General features: G+C 38.9%; 2 protein-coding genes across 3 annotated transcripts; one reads left to right on the plus strand and one right to left on the minus strand.

Moving 5' to 3' along the window:
• Positions 1-101: 101 nt before the first annotated feature.
• Positions 102-4,061, minus strand: LOC139200419 (uncharacterized). Its single transcript, XM_070829720.1, has 5 exons — positions 3,932-4,061; positions 1,392-2,144; positions 1,222-1,278; positions 1,041-1,119; positions 102-947 (listed from the first exon to the last, which is right to left on the minus strand). The coding sequence occupies exons 1-5, from the start codon at positions 4,002-4,004 to the stop codon at positions 770-772; spliced, it is 1,140 nt and encodes a 379-aa protein (XP_070685821.1). The 5' UTR covers positions 4,005-4,061; the 3' UTR covers positions 102-769.
• Positions 4,062-12,004: 7,943 nt separating this feature from the next.
• apip (APAF1 interacting protein) lies at positions 12,005-23,097 on the plus strand. 2 transcript variants are annotated; one of them, XM_070828783.1, is made up of 8 exons: positions 12,005-12,081; positions 15,831-15,899; positions 16,784-16,884; positions 18,605-18,653; positions 18,780-18,897; positions 19,750-19,885; positions 22,305-22,472; positions 22,609-23,097. In XM_070828783.1, the coding sequence occupies exons 2-8, from the start codon at positions 15,834-15,836 to the stop codon at positions 22,706-22,708; spliced, it is 738 nt and encodes a 245-aa protein (XP_070684884.1). In that variant the 5' UTR covers positions 12,005-12,081; positions 15,831-15,833; the 3' UTR covers positions 22,709-23,097. The 2 variants fall into 2 exon arrangements, with proteins under 2 accessions (XP_070684884.1, XP_070684876.1); XM_070828775.1 differs by lacking the exon at positions 12,005-12,081 and having other exon boundaries at positions 15,816-15,899.
• The last annotated feature ends 1,978 nt before the right edge of the window (positions 23,098-25,075 follow it).

Here is a 25,075-nt window from a genome sequence, read left to right on the forward strand (position 1 = left end):
GGCAGGATTAAATGCACTCATACTAAACAAACTACAACAGTGCACAAGATATTTGTCGGGCAAATGGACTGAATGTGTATAAATGTTTTAATACTTGTGAGTAAGGAAACAAATAAATGTTTATTGATGAGCTGCCGTTGTGTTTATTTCCCAGATGAGGGCAGATGTAATACAGCGTATGAACATTCAACAAGCGCATGTTACAGCAGTTGAAGTACTATATCGTTTGTCAGGAGAAGCTAATGGGTCACTGGGCTGAGCACTGTTCCCACAATGCATGTGGAGGAAAACAACAGCAGCTTAATATAAATTACAATCCACAACACAGTCTCCAATGATATAATCACAAAAAGGCACTTAAAAAGAACATTTTCACCCAACTGGACACAGAATTATTTTCTTGTGTCCAGTAGGAGCCCTGTGATTTAAAAAAACAACAACATTTTAATTATTTACAATGAAAAAATAGGAAATAAAACACTGTAAAGACTTTTCATGTGTGTTTAAAATAAAAATGTGTGCATCTTACCCAGCCAGTTTACATCAATCAACACATTGCTGTAGTTGAAGTAAAGACACGATAAGAGTCAGATTGAAAAAACAGGACAGGATTGTCATTCAGACTGGGCCCAGAGCTATGAAAGTCCACAGAAATCTTTAGCTCAAGAGCCCCAACAGTTTGGTTCCTCTGATCAAATTCATCTGGTTCGAACACAGTCTTATGGTTTTGCGTTGAGTTTTAAACCTCCAAAGGGTCCGATCCTGAACCTCAGTGTGATGAATATTTCTCTGGAAGCTCATCTAGGGGGATGACTGTGTACTCTGCTGCCTTTCCGTTCTCCTTGGGCTCGTCTTTATGCATGAATGTCTCCATCTCTACCTCCCTCTGCTGGTTTGCGGAGTTAATTTTGGTCTCTTGCTGGGATACATGCTTTGGTCCATTCCACCTGTGCAATAAGGAGCAGCAAGAATTACATTTCATGCTCGTAATAGTTATAGTAAAAAAATATAGCTTTATGTTTCTAATTTCTAAGTCTTACTTGTCTCTGGTAGCAATGGCAACGCAGAGCATAACCAGTGCTGCAACACCAGCGATAAAACCAACGATGATTATCCAACCTAGAGATATGGGAGAGAAGAGGTTAATAAAATGGACTGTCTCAAGCCAGAGTGTCACCATGAAATTTTGGTTTATTAAAAAAAAGAAATTTCTAAACTCACTTGGTGTAGTGTGTCCTTTGTTGGAGGGTGTGTCTCCCACTGCCTCTGGTTCTTCAACTAAGAACAGAAAAATACAGACTTAAACTTGTCCATAGGTAATCAGTCAAGACAATATGATAATGACTGTATGCATAACTATTGAGTAAGTATTAGAGGCATAGGATATTTACCAATGGGTAATGTCACTTGGGGAGCGTTTAAACTTCGCCCCTCTGCTTTTACGACTACATCTAATCCGTCGAATCCCCCAAAAGCCATGGATGTGCTAGTTTCTATGTTGGAGCTCGAGGTCGGACTTGAGCTTGTAGTAGTGTACTGGTGAGGCATCTTTTCATCTTCAGATCCTGAATCAGTGCTGTGGACAGTGCGTTCAGTGATTTGAGAGACCAAAACGTGGTCTGGGGCCACGTACTCATTTGGCAATGTTGAGGAGGTGAATCCAGACGTGGGGCTTTGGGTGGTAGATGTGCCTGAACTGGAGTGTTCAGTGTCCACTGAGGAGGTAGAGCTAGAGGTCACACTGAAGCTTTTAGTAGTGTACTGGAGAGACTCTAGTCCAGATCCTAACTCCATGTCTGGGGTGATGCTTGACTGGGCTTCATTTGGCACTGATGAAGAGGTGAAACCAGACTGGGGGCTTAGGGTGCTAGACATATCTGAACTGGACTTTGGAGCATGTGAAACAATCAGCGTCATGGGGAATGTGGAGGTTGTGGACTCGATGCTTGTCACCCCATCAGCACTGCCCTCAAACACGTCACTCTCTTTGGATTCAGATGGCTCAGGGGATGCTTGAACAGTTTTGTTTATTTTGGGCGATTCAGTTGTGTGTGAAGAGAGAAAATCGTGATCGAAAAGGAACCCGTCCGTCAGGGCCTCTCGGACGACCTCATCCTCAGAGTTGGTGGGGAACAGGGTCACAGCTAGGACAAAGAGAGATGGAAAACTCCACAGGTCACCTTAAGTGTTTACTTACTAGCCATGACATGAGCGGAAAGGAAAGTTACCAAACTTTTCAATTGTATTACAAACCACTCAGGGCTTACATGCTTCGCCCCAAACACTTGTATAAACTTGTATTGCAATTCTCTTTGATGAGGTGTGGTGAAAGAAAGTAATGATTAACCTGAGTGACTAATTGTCTGTGAGTGGGCTAACAAAAGAGAGGCAGACTCATCAAAGCATCTGTTTTAGTATGGGCATGGCAAGCTTTTGACACACCCAGCATAACAGAGTAAACTATGACTGTTCCCTTTCTCTGTTTTAGTTGGATGGTCGCCATTGTCAGGGTTTTGTGCCATAAAGGAGGAAGACGCAAGAGGACAAATAAGGCAATGTGCTTTACCATATAACTAAAGCAAATAGTCATTGTTTTTTGCTCATTTAAAGCTGTTTCTGAACTTTCTGAATAGTGTTGCATTCTAAATATTTCATGGCCTATGACCGTAGTCAGTGGCAGAAAGAAAGTATTTAGCATTTAGCATGCGCTCAAGTATTGTACTTAGGTGCAGTGTTGAGGTTCTTGTACTTGACTTGAGTATTAACTTGAGTTAGAAGATACTCAAACAATGTGTAAGGCAGAACTTTTTTTTCTGTACCCCAATATGCAGCTCATGAGATCTTGGGACCTTTTAGACGGGCACATACCTTTGGTAGGGCGCCAGTGGCGTAAGCTAATTGAATATAAACTAGCTACACCTTGAACACCGACAACAGTAAAATGCCAATCACACGTTGATAAAACAGTGTTAACAATCTAATAATATAATGTGCAGTGATATTAGTCATGGGCATCATGTTACTGCTGACTGAGTGCTATAACTTTTGATACTTTGAATATATTTTGCTGTTAATACTTTTAACACGTTAAGTGAAATGCCTCTAACTTGCAAGTTGTGTTGCATTATTGATATTTGTTTAAATAAGTAAATGATGCCAGTACGTCTTCCCCCACTGACTGTAATAACCAATTATCTGTTGGCCTGTAAAATCACAATGAAGTAAAAAGGGAGGGGGGTAGGGGGGTTAAAAAGCTAATTAGAAAAGATTTTTAAAAAGTCCTAAGAATCAAATCACACATCTCCAGTCTCCATTTCTACCCAGTCATGTTCAGCTCCGCTGTTCCCTATGAAGTTACCAGTTGCCCAAACTTGTGAAACAGCTCTTTGCTGATCTTTGGTTTCAACTTACTCAAGACATAAGCATTAATGCACCTCCTGGAGCAACTCAGAACATTCTACAATGATCTCTGTGTGTAATCTGGAGGTGCCAGTGAAACCTGTGCTCTGGCAATGAAATACTACTCTGGCATTCTTACAGAGAGAGTTAGACCTGAAACATAAAGAGCATCTTAGGTGGCAGTGGGGGAAGTGCTGACTCACGGGGTAAGAAAAAGGACACCATGGGAATTATTGAAATTTCAGAGGTTTGTAGAAGAATTACTGTATTGGCAGACTACAAAACCCATGAGTATGACCTCCTTAGTCCGAGGTGGTAGAATGTCATTTTGCCAAAGAGTGTCACTGACCACCAGTAAATATCTTACTCGAGGATATAAGCAGAGAAACCTGGATCTACCTAGATCTAGGTCTTTTCCTTTTACAGTTTAATCCTCACACCAAAATCACATTGCTAATAAAATCAGACACTGAACTAAAATAGAGAGCGTTAATTGTTTAAGAGAGATAAACTGAAAAGGACTTTCACTTACTATTAATAGGTGTTGAGTGGACAACAGCAAGAAATCCAAGAATAACCCCAAAAAGAAGAGTCCTCATCTTCATGCCAGAAACTTGGGATGGAGCTACGGACTGACGTTCACTGTTAGCAAACCGGAAGGATTTGGCACACTGCACTGATTTGAAGCACTTGATTCATGCCATTGCCTTTTATATACACCAGCAGGTGGGTGTTAAATCAGTGCAACAATGTCCGGTGACATGCAAACACACACAGGAGGGCTGGCACACCTGTGAACACACCCCCTCTCAGACACACTTTCTCACGCTTTTTTCTCTCCCCTCTTCCTCAAACACAGCACCCAACACTGGAAAAAAATCCAGTTGTTCGGGAAGTTAATTTGTTTTCTGATACTTCGTCCTGGAGGAGGACCAACAACAGAAAAGATGGCACCTATTTCTTAAGAAATGTGGCTGAAGGATCTTATCATCTTAACAAATGAAATGATGACGCGTTTCATGCATTTTCACTTTTATAAAGGACATAACGCAATACATGGCAGAAAGAAAAAAAACAACCAGTATAACAAAAATTTGAAAAGAAAGAAACACCAGAAAAGCTCAATTTTTTTCAAATCTTCTTTCTTCTTCTGATTTCTTTTCCCTCAGATACATGTTGTAAAGAATTAAGAATTAAAATAGAATTAAATACAGAACACTACATCTAGCATGCAGCTGACAGAGTTGAGTATAAAAAACAGTAAAGGTAACAAATGAAGTCTTCATTGGTTAGAGTGTGAGAATACAGGTTTTCATGTCAAGCGAGACAGGTGGGAAACATACAAACTGGATAAACAACAGCAACAGATTATCAGCCATCACCACATTGTCATGTAACTCTGTCGGTTCAACCAGCTGTTTGATTATGGGCATCAGAGTGAAACTACAGCACAGACCGTGTGACACAGCGTTCACAGAGGCATAAAATTTGTTGCCTGACAGTCAGGAACATGCCTCAGGAACAGCTCAGCTTCTCAGTTAGAGACACGATAAATTATAAGCGGCTCTGGAGACACATGAAACAACATTCCATTTCTAATCAGTGATTCCTTATTAATCTTTCTTCTACCACTGCCACATCAAAGACGGCTCTTCGACAACACAAGAATCTTCATTTTTGGTCCCGTTTCAAGACGTCTGTACATAGCTTTACCAGGAAGATGTACCATCTTGTTGAAAGACGTGTGGACTGTAACTGGAATTCGACGGAAGTTGATGCGTCACTGTGGAGCCTCAGCCTCAGGCTATCTGGCACATTTGAGAACTGGCGACAGTCGTCATGAATTACTCAGCATGTGTTGGCGAACTCATGTCCAGTCTTGCACTCCACACCCAGGAAAGTTCATTCCTGTGAATGTTGAGAAGGGAATTGTACAATACGTCAGCTATGATGCATAGCGGGGAACTACCTCAATTTGGCATTCACAAGCATGCAACAGTCAACTTTCACTGGCGAGACACTGCTTGTGATTCAATATTCTAATGTTTCTCACATCGCGGTTGTCTGGTGAGTGTGTAGATAATTTATAGGTTTAGGTATTTTAAATGGCTTCATATTGAATTTATTAGTGCTGGGCAATGACCATTTTTTATTTTACTTTTGTAAAAACTTTATTTTATTGCTATATGAACAAAAGTGCAATAACATTCGGTTTGCAAACACTTTAAACAAATAAGGTGCTTTTTAACAGCAGTATTCCCTTTACACAGTAGCAGTTAAAATATTTCTTGTAAATCTCAACTTAAAAACGAAAACGGAAGCCACAAACAACCATGGTATGTAGTCCTCTGACCATATATCAATAAGCGCCTGCAACTCCACACTACTCCACATTTGCCCACGAGACATTTTCCATCTTTGTTTACCTCAGCTTCTTCGGATTGGCTTTGTTTTTTTGGCACTGCGCTCTACGGCACTTCCTCTCTTTGGTTCACTATAAGAAAACCGCAGCAGGGTTCACTTGCAAGCGAACCGAGACTCATGTTTTCAGGGGGACCAGAGTTCGGATGAACTTTCACACTAACTACTACTACTACTACTAACGAACTCTGGTCCATTTAAAGCGGACCAAACAGCTCTGGTGTGAAAGCAACCTAAAGCCCACCTCAAATGCTCTCATTGGTTGAGACACGTGATGACGCCCATCCTAAGCCAATACTGATCAACATCCCACCCCTCCTGTGACCCATGGTTTGTCTGTATGTGTATTCAGAGCCAGTGAGCAACGGACTTTCAAAATAGTAATAATAATGAAAACAACTGCGTTAATGCGCAATAAAATAATTGTCTGCGTTAATTAATTAATGCGCGATAATAACGCGTTAACTTGTCCAGCCCTAGTATTTATATTACAATATGGGAGAAGTCCTATGAGGCAAAAGTTTAAAAAAGATGAACTTAATATATAGGTCTCACAGGTCTGACATTTACATTATTACCTCCTATAGAATATTGCCCTTTAAATCGTTAGGTTATAACAAAACTTGTATTTTATGATAGAAATAGTAGTAAGAATTTTGGAGCAGTAAAACTATGAAGGCTAACTGGCTATGTGTTTCATCATCCTGCATAGTTCAGTGGCTTTGAGCGTGAATCAGTAATGGCTGAATTCTCATGTTGGGGTGAGCTTTTCCTTTATATTTTCAGATATTTGCACTCCGAGCGGTATTTCCCTTCGGTTGAACATTTTTTCATTTTTCAAAAGCAAGCCTTGATGAACATTTGGCTGCTGGTGTTGTGAGGTTTTTCTTCAGAAATACAAGCATGCATTTAAATCCTGAAAAGCCCGAATTTCAAAAACACAGTCTGAACACAACACAGTTGAGGAAATTTTAAGGGGATAAGTTTTAGTGGTTTTTTTCTCAAGTGACTCCCTTAAAAGCACAGAGGCACGGCCACACACACACACACGCATACACACCAGATTTTCAAACTAAAATATTGCACAGAATTTTCTCTGTGTTCATGTGTAATCTGATGTTTGAATTGATAAACACTTGTTTAGCAGCAGAACACAGGGTCCTTCAAGGGCAAGTCCACTGGGCATGTGCATTCCAATTAGCATCCACTGTACTAGACTTCCCCCTCCACCTCGCTCTTATCTCATGTTTCATGGCAGCCACCATTGTTCCTGCCTTCAAAATCCCAAGGCAGCTGAGCTCAGCGACCTGTGCACTGCAGCTCTCACATCCATTACCCCAAAGAATCAAGAGAATCCAATCATAGCCGTATATCTCCTTCAGTTTGTACATTACTGCATCAGATTCTTAAAAATGTATTGCAGCTGTGCTCTTTTCCGCCTCTCACCTGAAATAAAGTTTTGGAGAGGAATAAAAACAGCATTCTTTATTGCGACTATCCAGTTTTGACCATATGAATGAGATGCGAAAAGCATTTACAAACCCAAGCAGAGAGAAAGATAAAGTGATGTTTCAACTGACATGGACACATTATATTCACTCATTTCTCACCATAAGCATCTACATGAAGCTGCCCAGTGTAATTTGAATTTATTTGATGTAGCTTTATCATCAGAATATTCTTCTGAAGTTTGTCTTTGGGCCTAAGATGTTCACTGTTTCACATAAATATCAAAATACAGGAAAATAACTGGAGACCAGACACCAAACAATACTGAAAACATTTACCACATCAGATATTGTGAATAAGTGCAGTACAATCAATTCAAACACTCCCTTGAAATTCAGTGCTTAGTCCGCACAGGAACCTACTTAGAACCCAAACTCTGGTTCAACAGTTTGAAGACTGAGGAACAAAAGAGCTCTGTGGTCTGTTAAGTCGAGCCGGTGGGACTCTAAATCTTCTGTTAGATGGCAAAAGGTGATATTCTTTAAATAAAATATGAGAGGGGTCAGATGTAATACTACCTCCCAGAGACAACATTCTTTTAATGTACACAGCTTGAAAACCTGCGTCTGTATTTGAATTACTGAAAGTGACTGGTCTTTGTAACGATTAAAACATCATGGTACAAAACATACAATGAGCTCAGTAGAGTAGGGGCTCCGCAATGCAACACAGTAGTCTATTTAAGTGTAATCATACACATTAGACATCATTCAAAATGAACTCAAACTTCACCATTATTAATTTCATAAGCTGTCCTCATATTTACTTTGCTTCCAGGTAGCAGGCATTACATTACATTAGGTGATTGGTAATGAAACAGCAGGAGGTAGCCTGACTTAGTTGTATGGAGGTGTTCTAGAAAAGGGAACATGTATGTAACATGTTAAATCTCTATATTACACAGTGCAATCCTCATTTGGACCAAGTTTTGAATCCAACGTAATAAATGTTGCAAGACTGGCAAAGTAAAATCTTTTCATTTCATTTCTGCCACGTGAACTGTTTTTATGATTTACCATTGTTGCTGTTGGTAGACACATAAGGTATTTTGGTGCCTATACTGCCCAAGCTATGATTTTAGTGAAAGTGAATGAAAGTGGAACATATCATTTAGTGTCCTGAAAGGCAAGACACGACAGGCAAAAACTTCTTTTTTCAGGGATTGGTCAATTTTGAGATTTCCAAATGTCCAAAACATACATTTATTTGTTTATTTCACTTCACTTCGCTTATTTGCGTCTATAGATTTTCATATCTTGGAGGTCGTTTTCTTCTAGTTTCTTTTCTCACACTCTGACCCAGAAATCTCCTCTTCAATAGCACTTACATACACCAAAATTTCCACTTTTATTCCTATCTGTATTCTGAAGGTTTCAACTGAGGGGTTTGTTAATATATCATTTATAGCCTGATTTGCATATTTATTCATAAAATCATGGCTGTTGACAGTATTTTCTGATTTATGGAGTGATTAAAAAAAAAGTTATCCAAAATGTATTCTGCAAAAACTTTTGGCTTTAAATTGGAATAATGGTCATGGTGTGATTTTTTTTTTTTACCCTATTCACCTGTTCACTGGATTTTGTCACACCCAAGATAATAGCTGACTTCCAGTAGAGTCACACCCAGTGTTTGTGTCTCCATGGTGATCATAATGAAGGCGGAGAGCAAAACAGATGTCTCCTCCCCGAATCTGACATGACCAGCTGTTAGGTGACAGCAGTTTATGATATAACTGACAGCATTCGACTTGGCAAAACATGATACAAATAACGGCAGGCAATTAGTTTAAAAGGTGCCACTCCTTCTCAGATGTAGGTTAACATGTGCCCCACGGGTTTAAGGAAGAGTGGAGAGAGTGTGCTGATTCACAAACGAAGTTTCATAGTAATGAAATAAAAATGTTGCCTTGTTCACCTGTTTCACCTTGCACATCATTTTTCTCTGTTAAAACATATTTTTACTCAATTACAAACTTGAAGAATGTACCACACATTCATTCAACTACATTCCCGATTGATTAAGTTGAAATTTACACTTCCTGGTTGGTCAGATGCAAAATGCAGCAGCCAGGCTCCCGAGAAGATCTCTGACAGATATAATGTTAGCTTTTGCCATTCTGAAATCTGTATAATTAGTTTGTTTGAATTAATGTTTCTTCTGTTCTATGAAGACCATCTTTTTCATGCCTGCTGTTATTTTTGAAAGTCTCATGCAGTAACATTTTATCTCGATATGAACAACACATCTTAACCTAATGATGGCCCTGGCTGAAAACTAGGAGGATCACTAAAGTCAGTAGCATCATTATAAAATAACCATGCATATCTGCACTCAAAATGTGCACCAAAACGCTAACAGCTGTGAAAGAGCAATACAATTAAAGCTGAGCGGCTAATCAGATAGCATTAAAATCAGTACTATACCCAGAGCAGCACATAGAGGTGATCACAACTGTAGTGGAATTACATTTTATGGGCCTCTTTCCACTTTTTTTCTGCATCTCTCTTTCGCCTGTGTTTGTGCCAACAGTGCAGTTGGAGAATTTGATGACACTTGACTCTTCCTCTGAAGGGCACTCTGACAAGACGCAGACCCTCACTGACATCTGCCAGACTAAAGATTGGCCAAATTTGGAACTTCCGTAGAGTACTAACAAGGTTGTTTGCACTTTTCCTTTCCCGTACACAATAGGACTTGGAGTCTATTCAACAGGAAACAAAGACACGCTGCAAGGAGGAGTGGCTGTGTGGACCATTTCAGAAATGGATCATTCAAGCCAACAGATAACATGTTCTGAGCATGTTCAGACTAGATGTGCAGGCAAAATATCTCTTGCACGTTCACCGGTATGCTTTGAACAGTGGGCTGTTATTTATGCTGTTTAGAGGCAGACGTTACAAAGCAGCACGGCTGTAGATATTTATTCTTTGCCCTACTATGCACACTCACATTCATTTTACTGACTACTGGAGTAGATTTCCCCGATTGTGTTGACATACTTGGCTATGATGACATCAATGGAAAGAGATGAAGTATGTTGATAAACATATAATGTTGTTTGGAATGGGCCATTCTTCATCATCTATTAGAGATGATGGCAGTGCTGTGATCATAGTTTTTTGTGTGGATTAGAGGTAAACAGCTAGCAGGGGAGGTTGATGTGAAAACTCCCAAAATAGCAAGCCATGAGATAGAGCAGTGAAGCTTTAATAGGTCGCTTCTATGTTTAACATTAAGGATTAGTATATGGATGGTATACAAAAATATGCAGCAGATATGCAAAGAGAGACTGTGGAACATGTTAATGACCGGTGGTGCTGGAGGTGAAATTTCACAGGAAGAGTAAAGATAAAAAAAAAAAACTGGATTGGATTAGATTCAACTTAATATGATTTCACACGCCATCAGTGTGCAAGTTCACACTTCACAAGAGCTCAGAGCTCAATGTTCTGTTCACACAAATTAAAATGAACTAGGTGATGTTCATAGTTCACAATTTTGAATTAAGTTTACATTCCCAAAAATGGCGTTGATCTACAAACAACAAAAGACAGCAGCGATGATACATGAAGCAATCCTGAGCAACAGCAACATCAGGAAGAACAGACACGAGAAGCTCAAAAAATACCAAGGGCTGGAAGAGAAGCTGGAAGAGATCTGGGGAGTAAAGGAAACAGTGGTGCCAGTGGTGATCAGAGCACTGGGGGCTGTGATCCACAAACTGGGAGAGTGGCTGCAGCAGATTCAAGGTACAATATCAGAGGTTTCTGTCCAGATGAACGCAATCACAGGAACAGCTCCTGTGCAGAACCCTCAAACTCCCAGGGCTCTGGTAGAGGAGGCTTGAGGAAGACACACCACCAACCTGGAGAAGGGGATGCAATACAATCCATACTGTATATACAATGCATTGTGACAGATTCACCCACTGGAAGAAAGCAGGCTACATTTAGCCCACTCAAGTGCTTTACACTCAAGTACTGCTTTGATATAATTGTAGACCTACTTCACTTATCACTTAACACTTCACTTAAGTATGCAGTTTATTTATATTTCTACCTCACTACATTTTGTAATTTGTCCGTACAAATTATCTTGTGTGCTTAAGATAACATATAATCTTTTGTGATCTTTAAGGCTCAATAATTCAACACTCTGAGAGGAGCCATTTTGCATAGTGACCTTAAATACATTTTGCTAGCAATATATTTGTACTTTTCCTTTTATAGAATTTTTAATTGTAACCTGATCTGAGTACTGCCTCCACCATTGGATTCAACTACACAAAAGTAGCCCACATAATGCCTAAGCTCAACCTCCAGCAATTATAACATTTACACACTCCTTACTTAAACCATGATAATGGGCAACAATAACATAACACTGACATTGGCCATTCTGCATAATGAGTAGGTCTACTTTACTTTTAATACTTAAATCATATTTTGTTGCCAATAGTCTACTTCTGTACATTTACTACAGTACATTTGTCAATGTGGGACTTTTATTTGTGATAATTTTTATATTGCTTCTTTTACTTAAATAAAATCTCACTGATTCTTGCACCACATGTGACATATTTAAGAAAGACAAGTTTGGTGACGCAATTCACATCCGGCAACACATCCTGTTTACATGTCGCACAGTGATGACGACACTGCCAGCAGCACGTTAGCTGGTTTCCATGCAAGCTTCGCTGTTAGCACGTCTCACATTTCAACAACAGACCGACTTAACAACATAAATAAGGTAAGATATTACAGTCTGTTTGCGTGTTTTACTTGTCGTACGAGTGGAGGTCAAACTACCTCAGTCATGCTGCAGCACAACGAGTCTGCGAGCTAAACTGACTCTTTTTCAAAGTTAGTCTGAACGTTAGCTGCTGCAGGTTAGCCACAGCGACGTTAGCACCGAGGCTAGCTCCTCTGAACTTAACTTGTGGTGAAGTAAACTCAAACTTTACATGCTACAAAACTTGAGACAACGGTAACATTAATGAGCGCTGGCTACTTGTTTGATAAGCTTTACAACAATGTTTTTATGGAGCAATTGACCTCAAACTTAGTATAACGTGAGTGCTGAAACAAGTAAAACTTGTAGCCATATGTTCTCCCTCAGGTAACGACATAAGCTACATGGGTTATATTTCTTTTATATATATATATATATATATATATATGTATTATATATTACATCTGTAGTTTTATTTTGTTTGTTTTAGTCTAAAGAAATCGCACTTATTGCCAGTGTCCGTGTGTTTGCCCATATACCATATGGTTGCTGTCTGCAAAGGAGGTTTAATAATAAAGTTAGAAGTGACATGTGACTGAATGCATCTCGTGTCTCATCACAGATGAAAGTTGTCATGCAAGTTTGTTAAGTAAAGTTCAGTTTTCAATCAAACCAAAACCAAAACTACAGCAGAACTATGCTTTGATTGATAGTCATACAAGTTTAAACAGAGAGCCACACAAAGGGATGACATGAAATCAAACGACCCGATGTCGTCTTTTGAGGCAATGAAAATTTGCATGCTCAGTCTTGTGACACACGGATGCTTATCCAAGTATCGTGTGTGCTGACACGTACAAGAGTTTTAGAACAGGAAACAAGTTTCAGTTGTATAAAACACCCAAAACAAGTTAAACACAAAAAGCAAAAAAGAAGCTTTTCATTTGAGCAGTGCCCTTAAAACCTATAATTTGGATCTGTGAAATGCAAAACGTGCGCACCAGAATTGAATGATGAAAATGACTCTGAACATATATCATAGTTCATCTTATCATATATTTATAAGCTCTTCAGGGTATATTTCCGAATGAACCATTTGTTTCAAGTTTCTTTGTCAGTAAGTCTTGTTTAAAAATCTTGATCACCTGCAGCTTTAGCTTTTTTGCCTGCAGTGTGTTTGTCAAGTGTAGCATATGGTATTTATCTACAAAAGACCAAGATCAACATCACAGTTTAAAAGTTTAAAGTGACAATTGCGCAGCAAGCTGTCTGTTAATCGAATTGAATGCAGTGTATTGTGTCTAATCACAGATGTCAGTTGTGTTACTCAAACTTGTTACGTGACATCAAGTGTTCATCCCAACTCAGAGAGCCACTTAATGGAATACGTGACCAGATGTAGCTTTTCACTGCAATAAATATTTGCATACTTACTACTTACATACTAGATTGCTCACTTAAGAATGCGTGCTGACATGCACGGTATTCCCAGATCATCGACAACTGAGTTTGTTTATAAAACAAGATCAAATCATGACCAAAAAGAATAAGAATAAGACCGACTTTATTTATCCCGGAGGAAATTGTTGTGCCAGAGTGCGGTACAGAGGTCGTCACAACAATACAAAATATTAAAATACAAAAATTGAACAGAAACTTAGACACAGTAAAATACAATTAAATTAAATAGTCTGTCCCTTTTTAAAACAAAAAGTACAGATTGAAAAGTACAAATTTGTGAGAAGTGTCACAGTGTGTGAGGTGAAGTGTGCAAAGTAAGTGAAACTATACAGAATAGAATAAAAAGTATGAAGTAGTACTTTCAAGTTTGTCATTAGAGCAGTACTCCTAAAATTTAGTCATACGGGTCTGTATATGTTATACATAAGTATATATTGTGTTTTAAATACTCAGGTTGAAATGCAAACTTTAATCACTAAAAGTTGACAGCAGAAGTCACATCAAATATCCAATGTCTTAGATAGTTCATTTTAATGGTTGTTAATGACTGCCACTAACAATTCTTTTTATAGTTAATTCATCCTCAGATAGTTTGGTCTATAAAATGACTGTAAATTGTGAAATATTCCAGTAAAATTATTCAAATTGCTCCTTTTGTCCAACTAATTGGGCAAAAGCTAAAGATACTCAAAACAGTATTATAGAAGATTTTAAATGCTTAAATCATAAACGGATGAATAAAGTGAAACACAATAAATATTGTGTGGCTACATGCATTTCCCTTTGATGTATGCATTTACTGTGCCATATTAAATGAATTCATGTAAAAAGGACAATTGTGAATAACTGAATAAAATTATTTTCTTGACACATTTTTCCGGCCACATTGAAATTAAATAACAACAGAAAGTGAAAATGTCTCATGATGATGTTACAGATGAAAGCAGAAATCCAATTAAATAAATAACAAAAGGACACTCGTAGTAGGTCTGTCTTAGTTATTTTCTGACACCCAGCACTTTGTTGTGTTGCCAGAACAAATGTGACAGTTGTGTGTTTGTTAAAATTCATCCATCTTTTACTTTCACATTCAGCCCTTCAGGCCCTTTGTAGCTTGAAGACATATATTAATATTAGCTTAGAGTCCACCATTAAACCAGTCAGTGTTTACTGTAAGGTTACACAACCAAACAAACACTAATTAGCTGTCAGCACTTACTTAGAATTCTGCCAAGAGGATCCTTTAAATTGTCTGTTTGTACAGCTTTTTGCAGCACAATCAATCCCATAAAACTGCAGACCATCAGTCACAAATGTAACAACAACAAAACGTTCTGGCATTGCTAATGTCCCTATAGGAGGCTAGCCCACTGTAGCTGCCATCAGCTCATGGCAACACGATAAACTCATGCTCAAGCTCATGGTAGATGACAAGCTGCGATTGGGCAGATGCATTGACAGTGCAGCTCCATTTCAAAAAAGAAGAATCTCCGTTGCGCATCCTCATGAAAACTAATGACAGTGTTTTGCATTTAGTGTTGGCCTATCTACGCTGCTCTAAGCTGAGCAACACTGACATGTAGTGTACCTACTCACCTGATTGGCTGTGACTTGATTTTTAGTGTAGTGTGGAAAATTCATGTTACAGATCATTGACTTATAACAGCAAAATAACTGTAACTGTGACAGAGTAAATTTTAAATCTTCCATAGATTTGTATGTTGTATCATGTTTAAACTGGCACTGTAATCATGACTAAAGGAAAACAACTTATCATTTGCCTTTTTCCACATTTCACTATCTATGTACCAACCAGTTCCACGTGGGTACATTTTATTTCCTTGTACCTTAATGGTAAAATTCTTGTTACTTTTACTTCCTTAAACGTGTCATATCTTTAGGGCTTCTCCATTGTATAACCATTGATTTGAATATAAATAGACATTTAAATCAATAGTGGCATCTGAGATTTTTGAGCACCGCTGCCTATCTGCCCTTCCATCTGAGAAAACTGTGGCTTCTCACTAACTGACGTGTAGGAGGAGAAGGAAGGAGGGGAATTACTGAGAGACGTAAATCAAGTTCTCTGTGATTCTTCCAAGTGTTATCGCTATGGTACTTGATTTCAGCAGGGAATAAATCAAAATAAGGAAGTAAGACGCTGACAGAAGGCTGTTTCAGTGTAACTTAAGAGCACTAAGCCTGCTTCATATGACTCTGACATCACTGTTACTGCACCCATTTTCTCAACGTCTTCTCTTGGCATTGTGAATTGTCTCTAAATGTGGCCGATGGTTTTCTCACAGGAGATGTCATCTTTGTGTGGTACCAGCAACGGCTGCCAAGATGCAGGTCAAGAGGCCACAGAGAAACAGGCAAGTATGACATGACACATAGACCCTTTGAACTGCTTTTGTATAAAATTATGCCATAGAAGTGCACCTTCACTTGACACACCTGCCAAATTGAGAACCTACAAAGAATATAGTATGTTAGGGATCCTTTAACTTCCATGAAAAGACCAAAACCAACAATGTGTTAATCCATCTAAATAATTCCTGACTTCCTACCCTATCTCTGGCACACAGCTTCAAGCCTATTAGTTCCTATAAGAAAAAAAAACAGGTCCAAATATATATATAGTTTAATTCTTTTAAAGGCTCAGTTCTTTCATGAAACAGTTGGCGCTGTAGCCTTTAGCAGCCATTACTTCAGCAGGATTAAATAGTGTGTTTATTTGCGGACCATTTTCCGCTGTGCATTAATACACATTTGGTTCTCTTAGGCAGGAGGGTTATGCACTGTATGTGTGATAGAGCCAAAATAAGGTACGGCTTGTCTTCATGGTAATCGTGCTGCACATCACTCAATACAAGGGCGTAGCCATCGATGTGCGTTCATAGATTTTGGGTGACAGCTTTATGACACAGATGAATAATCAGGTTTTGGCTTTAATGTTAATACTTGGTATTAGAATCAATTTGTTGTTGGTTTTTATCTTTTCGTGGAAATTGTTGACTATGAAAAACATAGACTTTTTCTTTTAACTCACATTTTTGCTTTAACAGCAGCAATTATATATGCGTTGGTCATAGCGATTAACCATCACAGTGACACAGCACTGGCACAATATCGAAAACATCCACAGTGAAAGCACAGTGCTAAAACATTGACACAAGACTTTTATTAAGCTGATTTATGCAAAGACGGTTAAACTTGAGCTGTGACAACTTGGTTAACTGGTTTGAGTTTGTTACAGGAGAAGGAGCATCCCCGTGTACTCATCCCCGAGTTATGCCGACTCTTCTACCAGCTGGGATGGGTGACCGGGACGGGCGGAGGGATCAGTCTCAGACGAGGGTTTGTATGTAGATTCATTTCTTGCAGAATATTGTGAAGGATCAAGCAATGACTTAACTCTGATTATCTCTTCCGGCTTAAAGGCTAATTGACAAACCCTCATTTCACCTTTCTGTTTGCATGAACCGTGCCAAAAGTTGAATGCTGTTGTGGAGATTTATTTTAGAACATTTGTATGCTGACAGAAATGCAGTGAATCTGACGTGAGATCAGTTATATTGGTTCTGACGATGTGTGAAAGTCTAGGGGGGAAGACAGAAGGCCACAGTTTTACCCATAAATGAAAGAATTCGAACTGAAGGCTTTGACAGGTTATTACAAACATTTTGAACTGTGTTGTTTTAAAACACCACCCATTAGCAAATCCCTGTTTGAAATGGGGAACTATTAAATCCAACAGGGGAGCTTGATGAAACGTCAGATGAGACCAAATAAGATTTAATGACTGTCGCTATATGCTGTTATTTCTTTCAGATAGAAAAACACAGTTACTCTAAAATTTTATCATGTTCAATTCTGAAAATAAGCAGTTCTGAGCTCCACTGCAATACAACTGCTGTGCAGTATTACCCCTCAAAATGGCTGTGTTTTGACAGAGTGATGTTTACTTTCATTTTTTTTCCCCCCAAGTTAAAAAATAGAAGGTATTTGAAGTCCCAATTTGTAGTCCTAACACTGTCTACATAGTAAACTACTACTACTAAATGAAAACTAATCAGATTATACCTGGTGAAAAGCTGACTTACTCTATAATAAAAGAAAGCAGATGGAAATATGTAATACATGAAGCAATCTGAATAGACAGTAGTGTTGTCAGACATTTTGCACAAAACTTATTGATGTATTTATATTTTCTGTGAGAGAGAGAGAGAGAGAGAGAGAGAGGGCCTGAATTCCCAGTTTATTTTTCACCAGCAGTTGCAGTGGACTCAGAAATGACTCATAGCCTGAGGCGGCCTCGCCAAACCTTCCACACAAAAAATAAAATCAATACGCTCCTCCTTTATCTGGTGTGTTTGTTGCTAGATAAAGAAGAGTACAACGGTTTTATCCTCCACATTCTACTGGGACACATTAAGGCTCTCGACATTTAAGCAAAAATCTGGTCATTGCAAAGATTTTTGAGGCTGTGAACATTAAGAGCCAGTTGTTTTCTTCAGGCTTTTCTCATTGGATCTTTCGGTCAAGGCTGCAGTATTTTCCAATGATGACTCATTTCTTTTGGTTAAGGAAATGTGATTTGACACATCAGGCTGTCTGTGAAATATTAATTACGTTGCACGTTCAAAGCGCATTGCAAGTAAATGGAACAATAGAACAATCTATAACAACAGAGACTGAGATAGAGTTTTAGCTGTAAAAAGTGATGACCTAAGCTGCAAAAAGTTTATGGCAAAGAAGTATAAGGAATTAGTTGCAATAACTGCCCCGGGGATTGGGTTGTTTATGGGTGGCTGGAAAAGCTTTAGTGAGTGTGTCTTTAAGATGTTGATGTGGCCATGGAGTCTCAACTCTAACAAAACACCACAGCATTTCCTTGAGATGAATACAAAATAACCTAAGAAGACTCTAGCTATTTGTGTGCCGAGCAAGGCCATTATGTTCCATTATGGTATGACAAACAAACTCCTGGGATTGCTATTTTAAAAACTACTTTATTGTCCTTGTCCTTCTCTTTGATGTTAATCCTTACCATGTTTTTTTGTTGTATAACTCATAGAGAGCAGATCTACGTTGCACCATCAGGCGTCCAGAAAGAGAGAATACAGGTGAGCAGGTTCCAACCACATGAAATATTGCTCTGCCCGTTACAAATAATCAGGGCTCTGATTGAGCGGTGCTCGGAAAAGGATTAGTACGTGAAGTTTTTAAATCACAATGTTTGTGCTCCTCAGCCTGAGGACATGTTTGTGTGTGACGTGGAGGAGAAAGACATCAGCTGCCCACCTGCCTGGAAGAAGCTAAAGAAGAGCCAGTGTACCCCACTTTTTATGAATGCTTATACTATGAGAGGTGAGTCACTCTAATACATTCACTACATACACATACCACCAGTAGTGCTTTTAATTAAGTCGGTTATTTATTCATTTTGTCTGTGTCAGTCTAAACCATGGTGTAGTACAGCACAAAGACGGAAAAAAGACCCTTTTTATTTAATTACACCATTTAGATGTTTCTAATTTGAAATGCTGAATATAATTAGAAAACTTGAATACATGTTTCTGAATATCGTGGTCATGTTCACTTTAAGGTTGGACACCATTTTTGTAATTAGAAATCATGTAAATAGTTTCCTCCTGTTCCTCTTTCTTTTATTTAACAACCACATATTTTTCATACGTTTTATTCTATGAACCTGTCATTTATAAAACATCTAAGAACGTTTGGATAAGTTTACTCTGAAGTGAATGTCGAGATAAGTGTAAAATCCTTTTTACAAAATGAAGGTCTTTCCTGTGAAAGCTTTTGTTTGATGAAATAGATGCTTTTAGGTAGAATTCCACAAAGAAACCAACATGGTTAGTTAAGACACATTAGAGTTGTGTGATAAAGATATTGCAATTAAAGGTCAACATTTTAATGAAACACAAAAACCAAATCATTTTGAAGGAAGGTATCAGTGACTGATCCACTCCATCCTTGAATGAAAGTTTGTGTCTGTGATGAAAACTGGAGGCTTAATTATCAGTGAAAAATGCAAAGTGAACAATTTAATAATTTGAAAGCACAGTACACCTTTAATTCTCATCGTATTTTAGTGGCGGCATGCTTTATCTTTCCTTTTTACAATTATTGTTTGAGGAAGACAATACTGGTAGTCAACACTCACATATCAAAATCCGCCTTTCCTTTGCTAAAATACAGGGGCACAGGCAGTTATACACACCCACTCCAAGGCTGCTGTCATGGCAACACTGCTGTATCCTGGCAAAGAGTTCAGAATAACACACCAAGAGATGATCAAGGGGATTCGTAAGGGCACCTCAGGCACCAACTATCGGTACGTAATCAAGCAGCAAGGATTAGTGAGGTCCAAAGAGTATGCAAGCATGTTCACTTCTCAGTTAAGTAGAGGTTTGTAAAATCTGGGCTGTAAAGTATCTTGACACTCCTCGTAATCGAGCTGCAAACAGGTTGCCTTTTGGTGAAATGTGCCGTCTTCAATACACAACACTTGTGATTCGTGTAGGTCTGTGCTCTGTCTGAGGAAGCACTTTGCACTTAAAGACAGGACCCTGTCTGTTGACCTCGTGTTTCTAATGAATGCTTTTGGTTGCTGCAACTTGAACTCCTGCCATTTACATCAGTAGTGTAAGCTAGTGAGCTTAAGGGTAACTACAGCTTCTTCTTCGACATCTCCTTCTCCTCCTCCTTCTCCTTTTCCACTGGTACAATCAGTCTTGGTATTGCTAGCGCAAACAACAGCGATGTGTTGGAGACATAAGCCTGGTTCAGTAAGCCAGTGTTCTGCTTTTTATATATGGCGCAGTAACTGCCACCACAGTCAGGGGGGGGGGAAGGGATCAACATACATAATAGACCTCGTCTTACCTATTATGTCACAGTTAGGCCCAGGGAATTCAGCTGAACCAAACTTTCAAATTAAGGCAGCCACGTTTATGCTAATTAAAACATCTTGTTGAAAACATGGCCTGCGTTAACATCAAATGCCAGCAAGAATGCTTTTGATTATGTGTGCAGTGGAGGAAAAAAAACTCTGGCCCTGTTCTCAGAACTCTCACCTTTTCCATCACACAGGAGTTTGCAGGCCTGAGAAATACAAATTCAAGTATAATTGTCACTTTTTTTTCCCCAGTATATTTTGCTCACTAGTGTCCCAGACTAATGTGTGGTTCATTTGCCAAGGACTTGTAAAATGAATGAAACTTTCCTTCCAAGAATTATTAGTCAAGCTGGAGTTCTGGCACAGACTCACCCACTATCAATCAGACAGTAGAAATTTCCAGCATCTCCTGATATTGCAGATGCCAAACCCAAGTTTCATTGTCATTGCTTTCATCAGAGTTAAGGGAAAAACATAACCCATAACCACGGTCCGTCAAATCAACCACATGAAGAGTGCAATTTCATTACAGTCCGTAGGTACTTACTGTAGGTAAAATACACGACCAGCTCTTACTTGAGGGCCATGTTCTCTGTTTATGCTTGCAATATGTTGTGTGTGTAGCCAGTTTTATGCGTGTTATGTTGTGCGGATATTACTGTTGCTATTTCACCTGCACACCTTAGGGCAATGGCACATAATCACAGTCACGGAGCCTACACAGGGGAGTCACAGGTGTATGGCTGGAAGGGGATTAAAAACTGGGGAAGCCATGCAGTTTTTCCAACCGTGTGTGTGCACGTGTTTTTTTTTTTATTTGTGGCTTTGCTTCATATTCACGGTTTTAGATAGTTCACTGAGTGCACCCGCCTACTACATGTTGCCATTATGTTGCCTGAAGAAGCTTTTTTGTTGTTGTTCGACTGCCACCTCAATCACTTTGTGCATGAATATGCTACATCTTGCCTCAATAACCTTGATGCAAATGAGTCTGAAACACGTGAGTCACTACCACAAGTTGTTCTATAGAACACCGGCATTGTTGCAGGTTTTTTTTTTTGTTATTATTTCAGATTGCCCACAATTGCTTTTAATACATATTACTTTAGTCTCATTTTATGTATATAAACTGGCACAGTGTGCTACTTTTGTATTCTGTATGGCGACCTTGTGAGCTTTGAAAGGCGCCCTAAAAATAAAATGTATTATTATTACTACCTACATGCAATCATTTAAAATTACCTCATTTTATTTAGGGGATCACAATTTAGTATCGATTGAAAAGCCAGATAAAAATAACATCTTAACAGTTCAAACATTTGACTGTGGGACAAGGGTAGCGAGCATCCATCCAGGCAGCAGAAAACAAAAGGGGAAATATTGGCAAAGGTTTAGTTGGTTCCTCTCTGTGTAGAGCTGGGAAGAAGGCTTGATTATGACAGAGAGAAATTATTTTCTTTATTCATTATTTTGATTAATCGTTCAGTCTGTAAAAGTAAAAAAAAAAAATAGCGAAAAAGGTCAGAGGCAACAACTTCAACTTGCTTGCTTTTTTTAAACCATGTCCAAAACCCAAAGATATTCAATTTATAATGATATAAAACAAAGCTGATATTAAGTTCACACTCACATTGGAGATGTTTGGTATTTTTACGTGATGATACATTTCTTATTCAGTGTCAGTACTGTACCTGACTCACAATCACTTTATTACAGTGTTTGATTACCTCACAATCAGACAGTACAGCAGACAGCGGTGTCAAGCTTTGAAAACAGGCACGTGAAGCCTCTGACAGATCTCAGGCTGTTAATTGTTGAGCCATTAACTTTTGTCACGTATCCTGGCCATACGCAGGTATGACGACACCCTGGTCGTGCCTATTATTGAAAACACACCAGAGGAGAAGGACTTGAAAGACCGGATGGCCCTGGCAATGGAGGAATACCCAGATTCGTGTGCGGTCCTCGTCCGTCGACATGGTGTCTACGTGTGGGGCGAGACGTGGGAAAAAGCCAAGACCATGTGAGCATTTACCCAACTGTATTATTAATTATTATTATTATTATTACTATATGTGTAAGAAAGACAATGGATTTAAAGTCTTGACATTGTATTTTCTCCTCCAGTGCGTTAAAACCTGCTGTTCTGCATTTTGTAGGTGTGAATGCTACGACTACCTGTTTGACATTGCTGTGCAGATGAAGCAGTGTGGACTGGACCCTTCAGCCCTCCCAACAGAAGAAAAAGGAATAGTTTGACATTCATTGGTTCTTTTTAAAGAGACCTTTGTTGCAGAAAGGTCAGTGGAGTTCAATCAGCAGAGCAGATTGTAATCATCGCCTTTCACGCTGGCCTGCTTCAAATTTGATCATATTTGATGATAAGGGCACATTCAGGGTTGAAGGAAATTGAATGCCTGTGATCCGGAAGCACCTTGTGGTGCGCTGCAAAGCACTGTGGGACAACTCATGAGTGAGCAGCAGTCAAATCAGGGTCCTTGGGTTCAAGTGCTTTGCTGTTGAGGTTCGACTGCATTGGAATCAAGGTCTTGGTGTATGTCAGGCATGATCACACTGTACGTCTCAATTGGTCTGTCGTGGAGATTTACTGCCTTCGCTTCAATCAATAAAAACTGTTGTAATGTAAATCGTGAGTCGCATAAATTATTTGACATTGTTCAGGTTCTTCCTCCCCATATCTAAAATTGAAGTCTTATTTTTTTTTTAAGCCGCAAAATGATGCAAATAACTACAAGTAATTTAAAAAATGTTTTCAGCCACATTTTACCTTCAAGCAACAAATGTAATACACTAAGACTGTTTGACAAGATGACCACAGTGATTTGTGTGCACGCCGTGTTTATCACAAGTCGAACATCTTTCAGTGAAAATAACCCCGTGTCGCTTGAAAGGACCCTTGCTGCGTCCATGAACATCTTTCATTTCTCACACCACCATTCCAGCTTCAGATGAGTGCATTTGGTAGCATTGTGCCTGTAGATCCTTACGCAGCATGCCTCTAGTCGTCTGCATGCTCATTTCTCAAAGCCAGAGTTGTTCTTTTAACAAGCTCCCTCTGCTGCCACCGTCCCATTGTGTCCACCACTGCACTCGCTCAAAACAGAGCACTGTCAAATGTGCTGCAGGCTTGTTTGAAATTGGGGAAAAAAGAAAAAAAAACCCAACAAAAATATTATTTCATGCTGTGATAACAAGATTCCCCATCTTCTGACAGACACCGTGAAGCTCCAGTGACACAGTCTCATTGTCCACTCATGAACAGGCAAAAATTAGTTCTCAGATTTTAGTGAAGGTCTTGAGTCGTTGCTGATGCTCAGTGAGTTTCTGAGGAATGATCTGTAAGCTGACAAATGACAAGAGAAAAAAAAATCATTCCAAGTATTCAGCATAGTCGAAGTCAGACTATCCCTCAGCACCCGAAACCAAATATTATGTGCATTATATATTCCAATATTCATGCCATTATGCATTTATATTAATATTTATTACCTGTCAGCCAGCAAAGTTCAGCAAAACACGCATTACGAATGGAATATGAAGACGAAGGAGACACATAGTTTAGGGGGGGGGGGGGCGCAGGTTCTGGTAAATTCTCCATAAACTGAGCACAGACACCTTTCAGAAAAATGCACAGTGAAAGAAAGAGATCAGAGCTACAGTGAGACAGTTGGTCACTGGAGACGGAACAGGAGCAAACAGGTGCTAATATTTGACCAGTCTACCATTTTCTTTTCTAGCTCAATAGCAAAAACTTCTATAATGTTTCACATTAATGACCTCTCATTACTACGTTAGTTACCTTTAAATGTATTCTAATAGGACATTAGCATAATATATCCCCTTTAAATTAGTTTTTACAACTACATATTCTGATGTTTTCTGAAATCTAGATCGCACAGATGAAATTATACTAAGAAAATTATAGTCCTGAACTTAGTTTTAGTCTAGGATGGGGTGAACAAATGAATGCATGGTTAGGTCACACATACTTGCATAGGCTACTATTTTTTTTTTTAATACAACATGCTCCTTTAGCACACCTAAGTCATCAGTAAAATAATTCTGTTTCTCTAAACCCATGTTGGTATCAACATCTTTTTCTGACACAAATGTGTGGGGAAAAAAAATAGGCACTTATTTTCCTTATGCACTGCTATCTTTAGTGACTATAGAGTCCATGCACAGAATCCCATTATAATCTCTAGTTAAAGCAAACCCTTGCTTGCTGTAAACCCTCCATGACAGAGGCTCTGAGAAACCTCTCTTCATATTTTCAGTCTCTGTTTGCGTTTCTGTTTTAACGCCTTCAAAAAGCTTATTTTTATGTATGCTTGTTCCTAAAGCTTTTAAATGGTATACACAGCATGCTGCCTGGATAGACAAGAAATCACATCACTATTTTTGATCCTCTTCCCCTTCATCACTGCAGCCATTAGCAGTCTTTTTTGGAACACATTATCAGTTGCTGCGCAGGGCATCTCATTATAAGCATCGCAGAAAATGTTATTTTCCCCAGCCTTTTCAATCAATTGAGGGATGTATAACCGTTCAAGTGCTGTAGTGGCGCCCCTCAACCCATAAATTATGTTCAAGTTGTATTAACGT

Source organism: Pempheris klunzingeri, chromosome 1, assembly GCF_042242105.1.
Source record: "Pempheris klunzingeri isolate RE-2024b chromosome 1, fPemKlu1.hap1, whole genome shotgun sequence".
Classification (NCBI taxonomy): Eukaryota; Metazoa; Chordata; class Actinopteri; order Acropomatiformes; family Pempheridae; genus Pempheris; species Pempheris klunzingeri.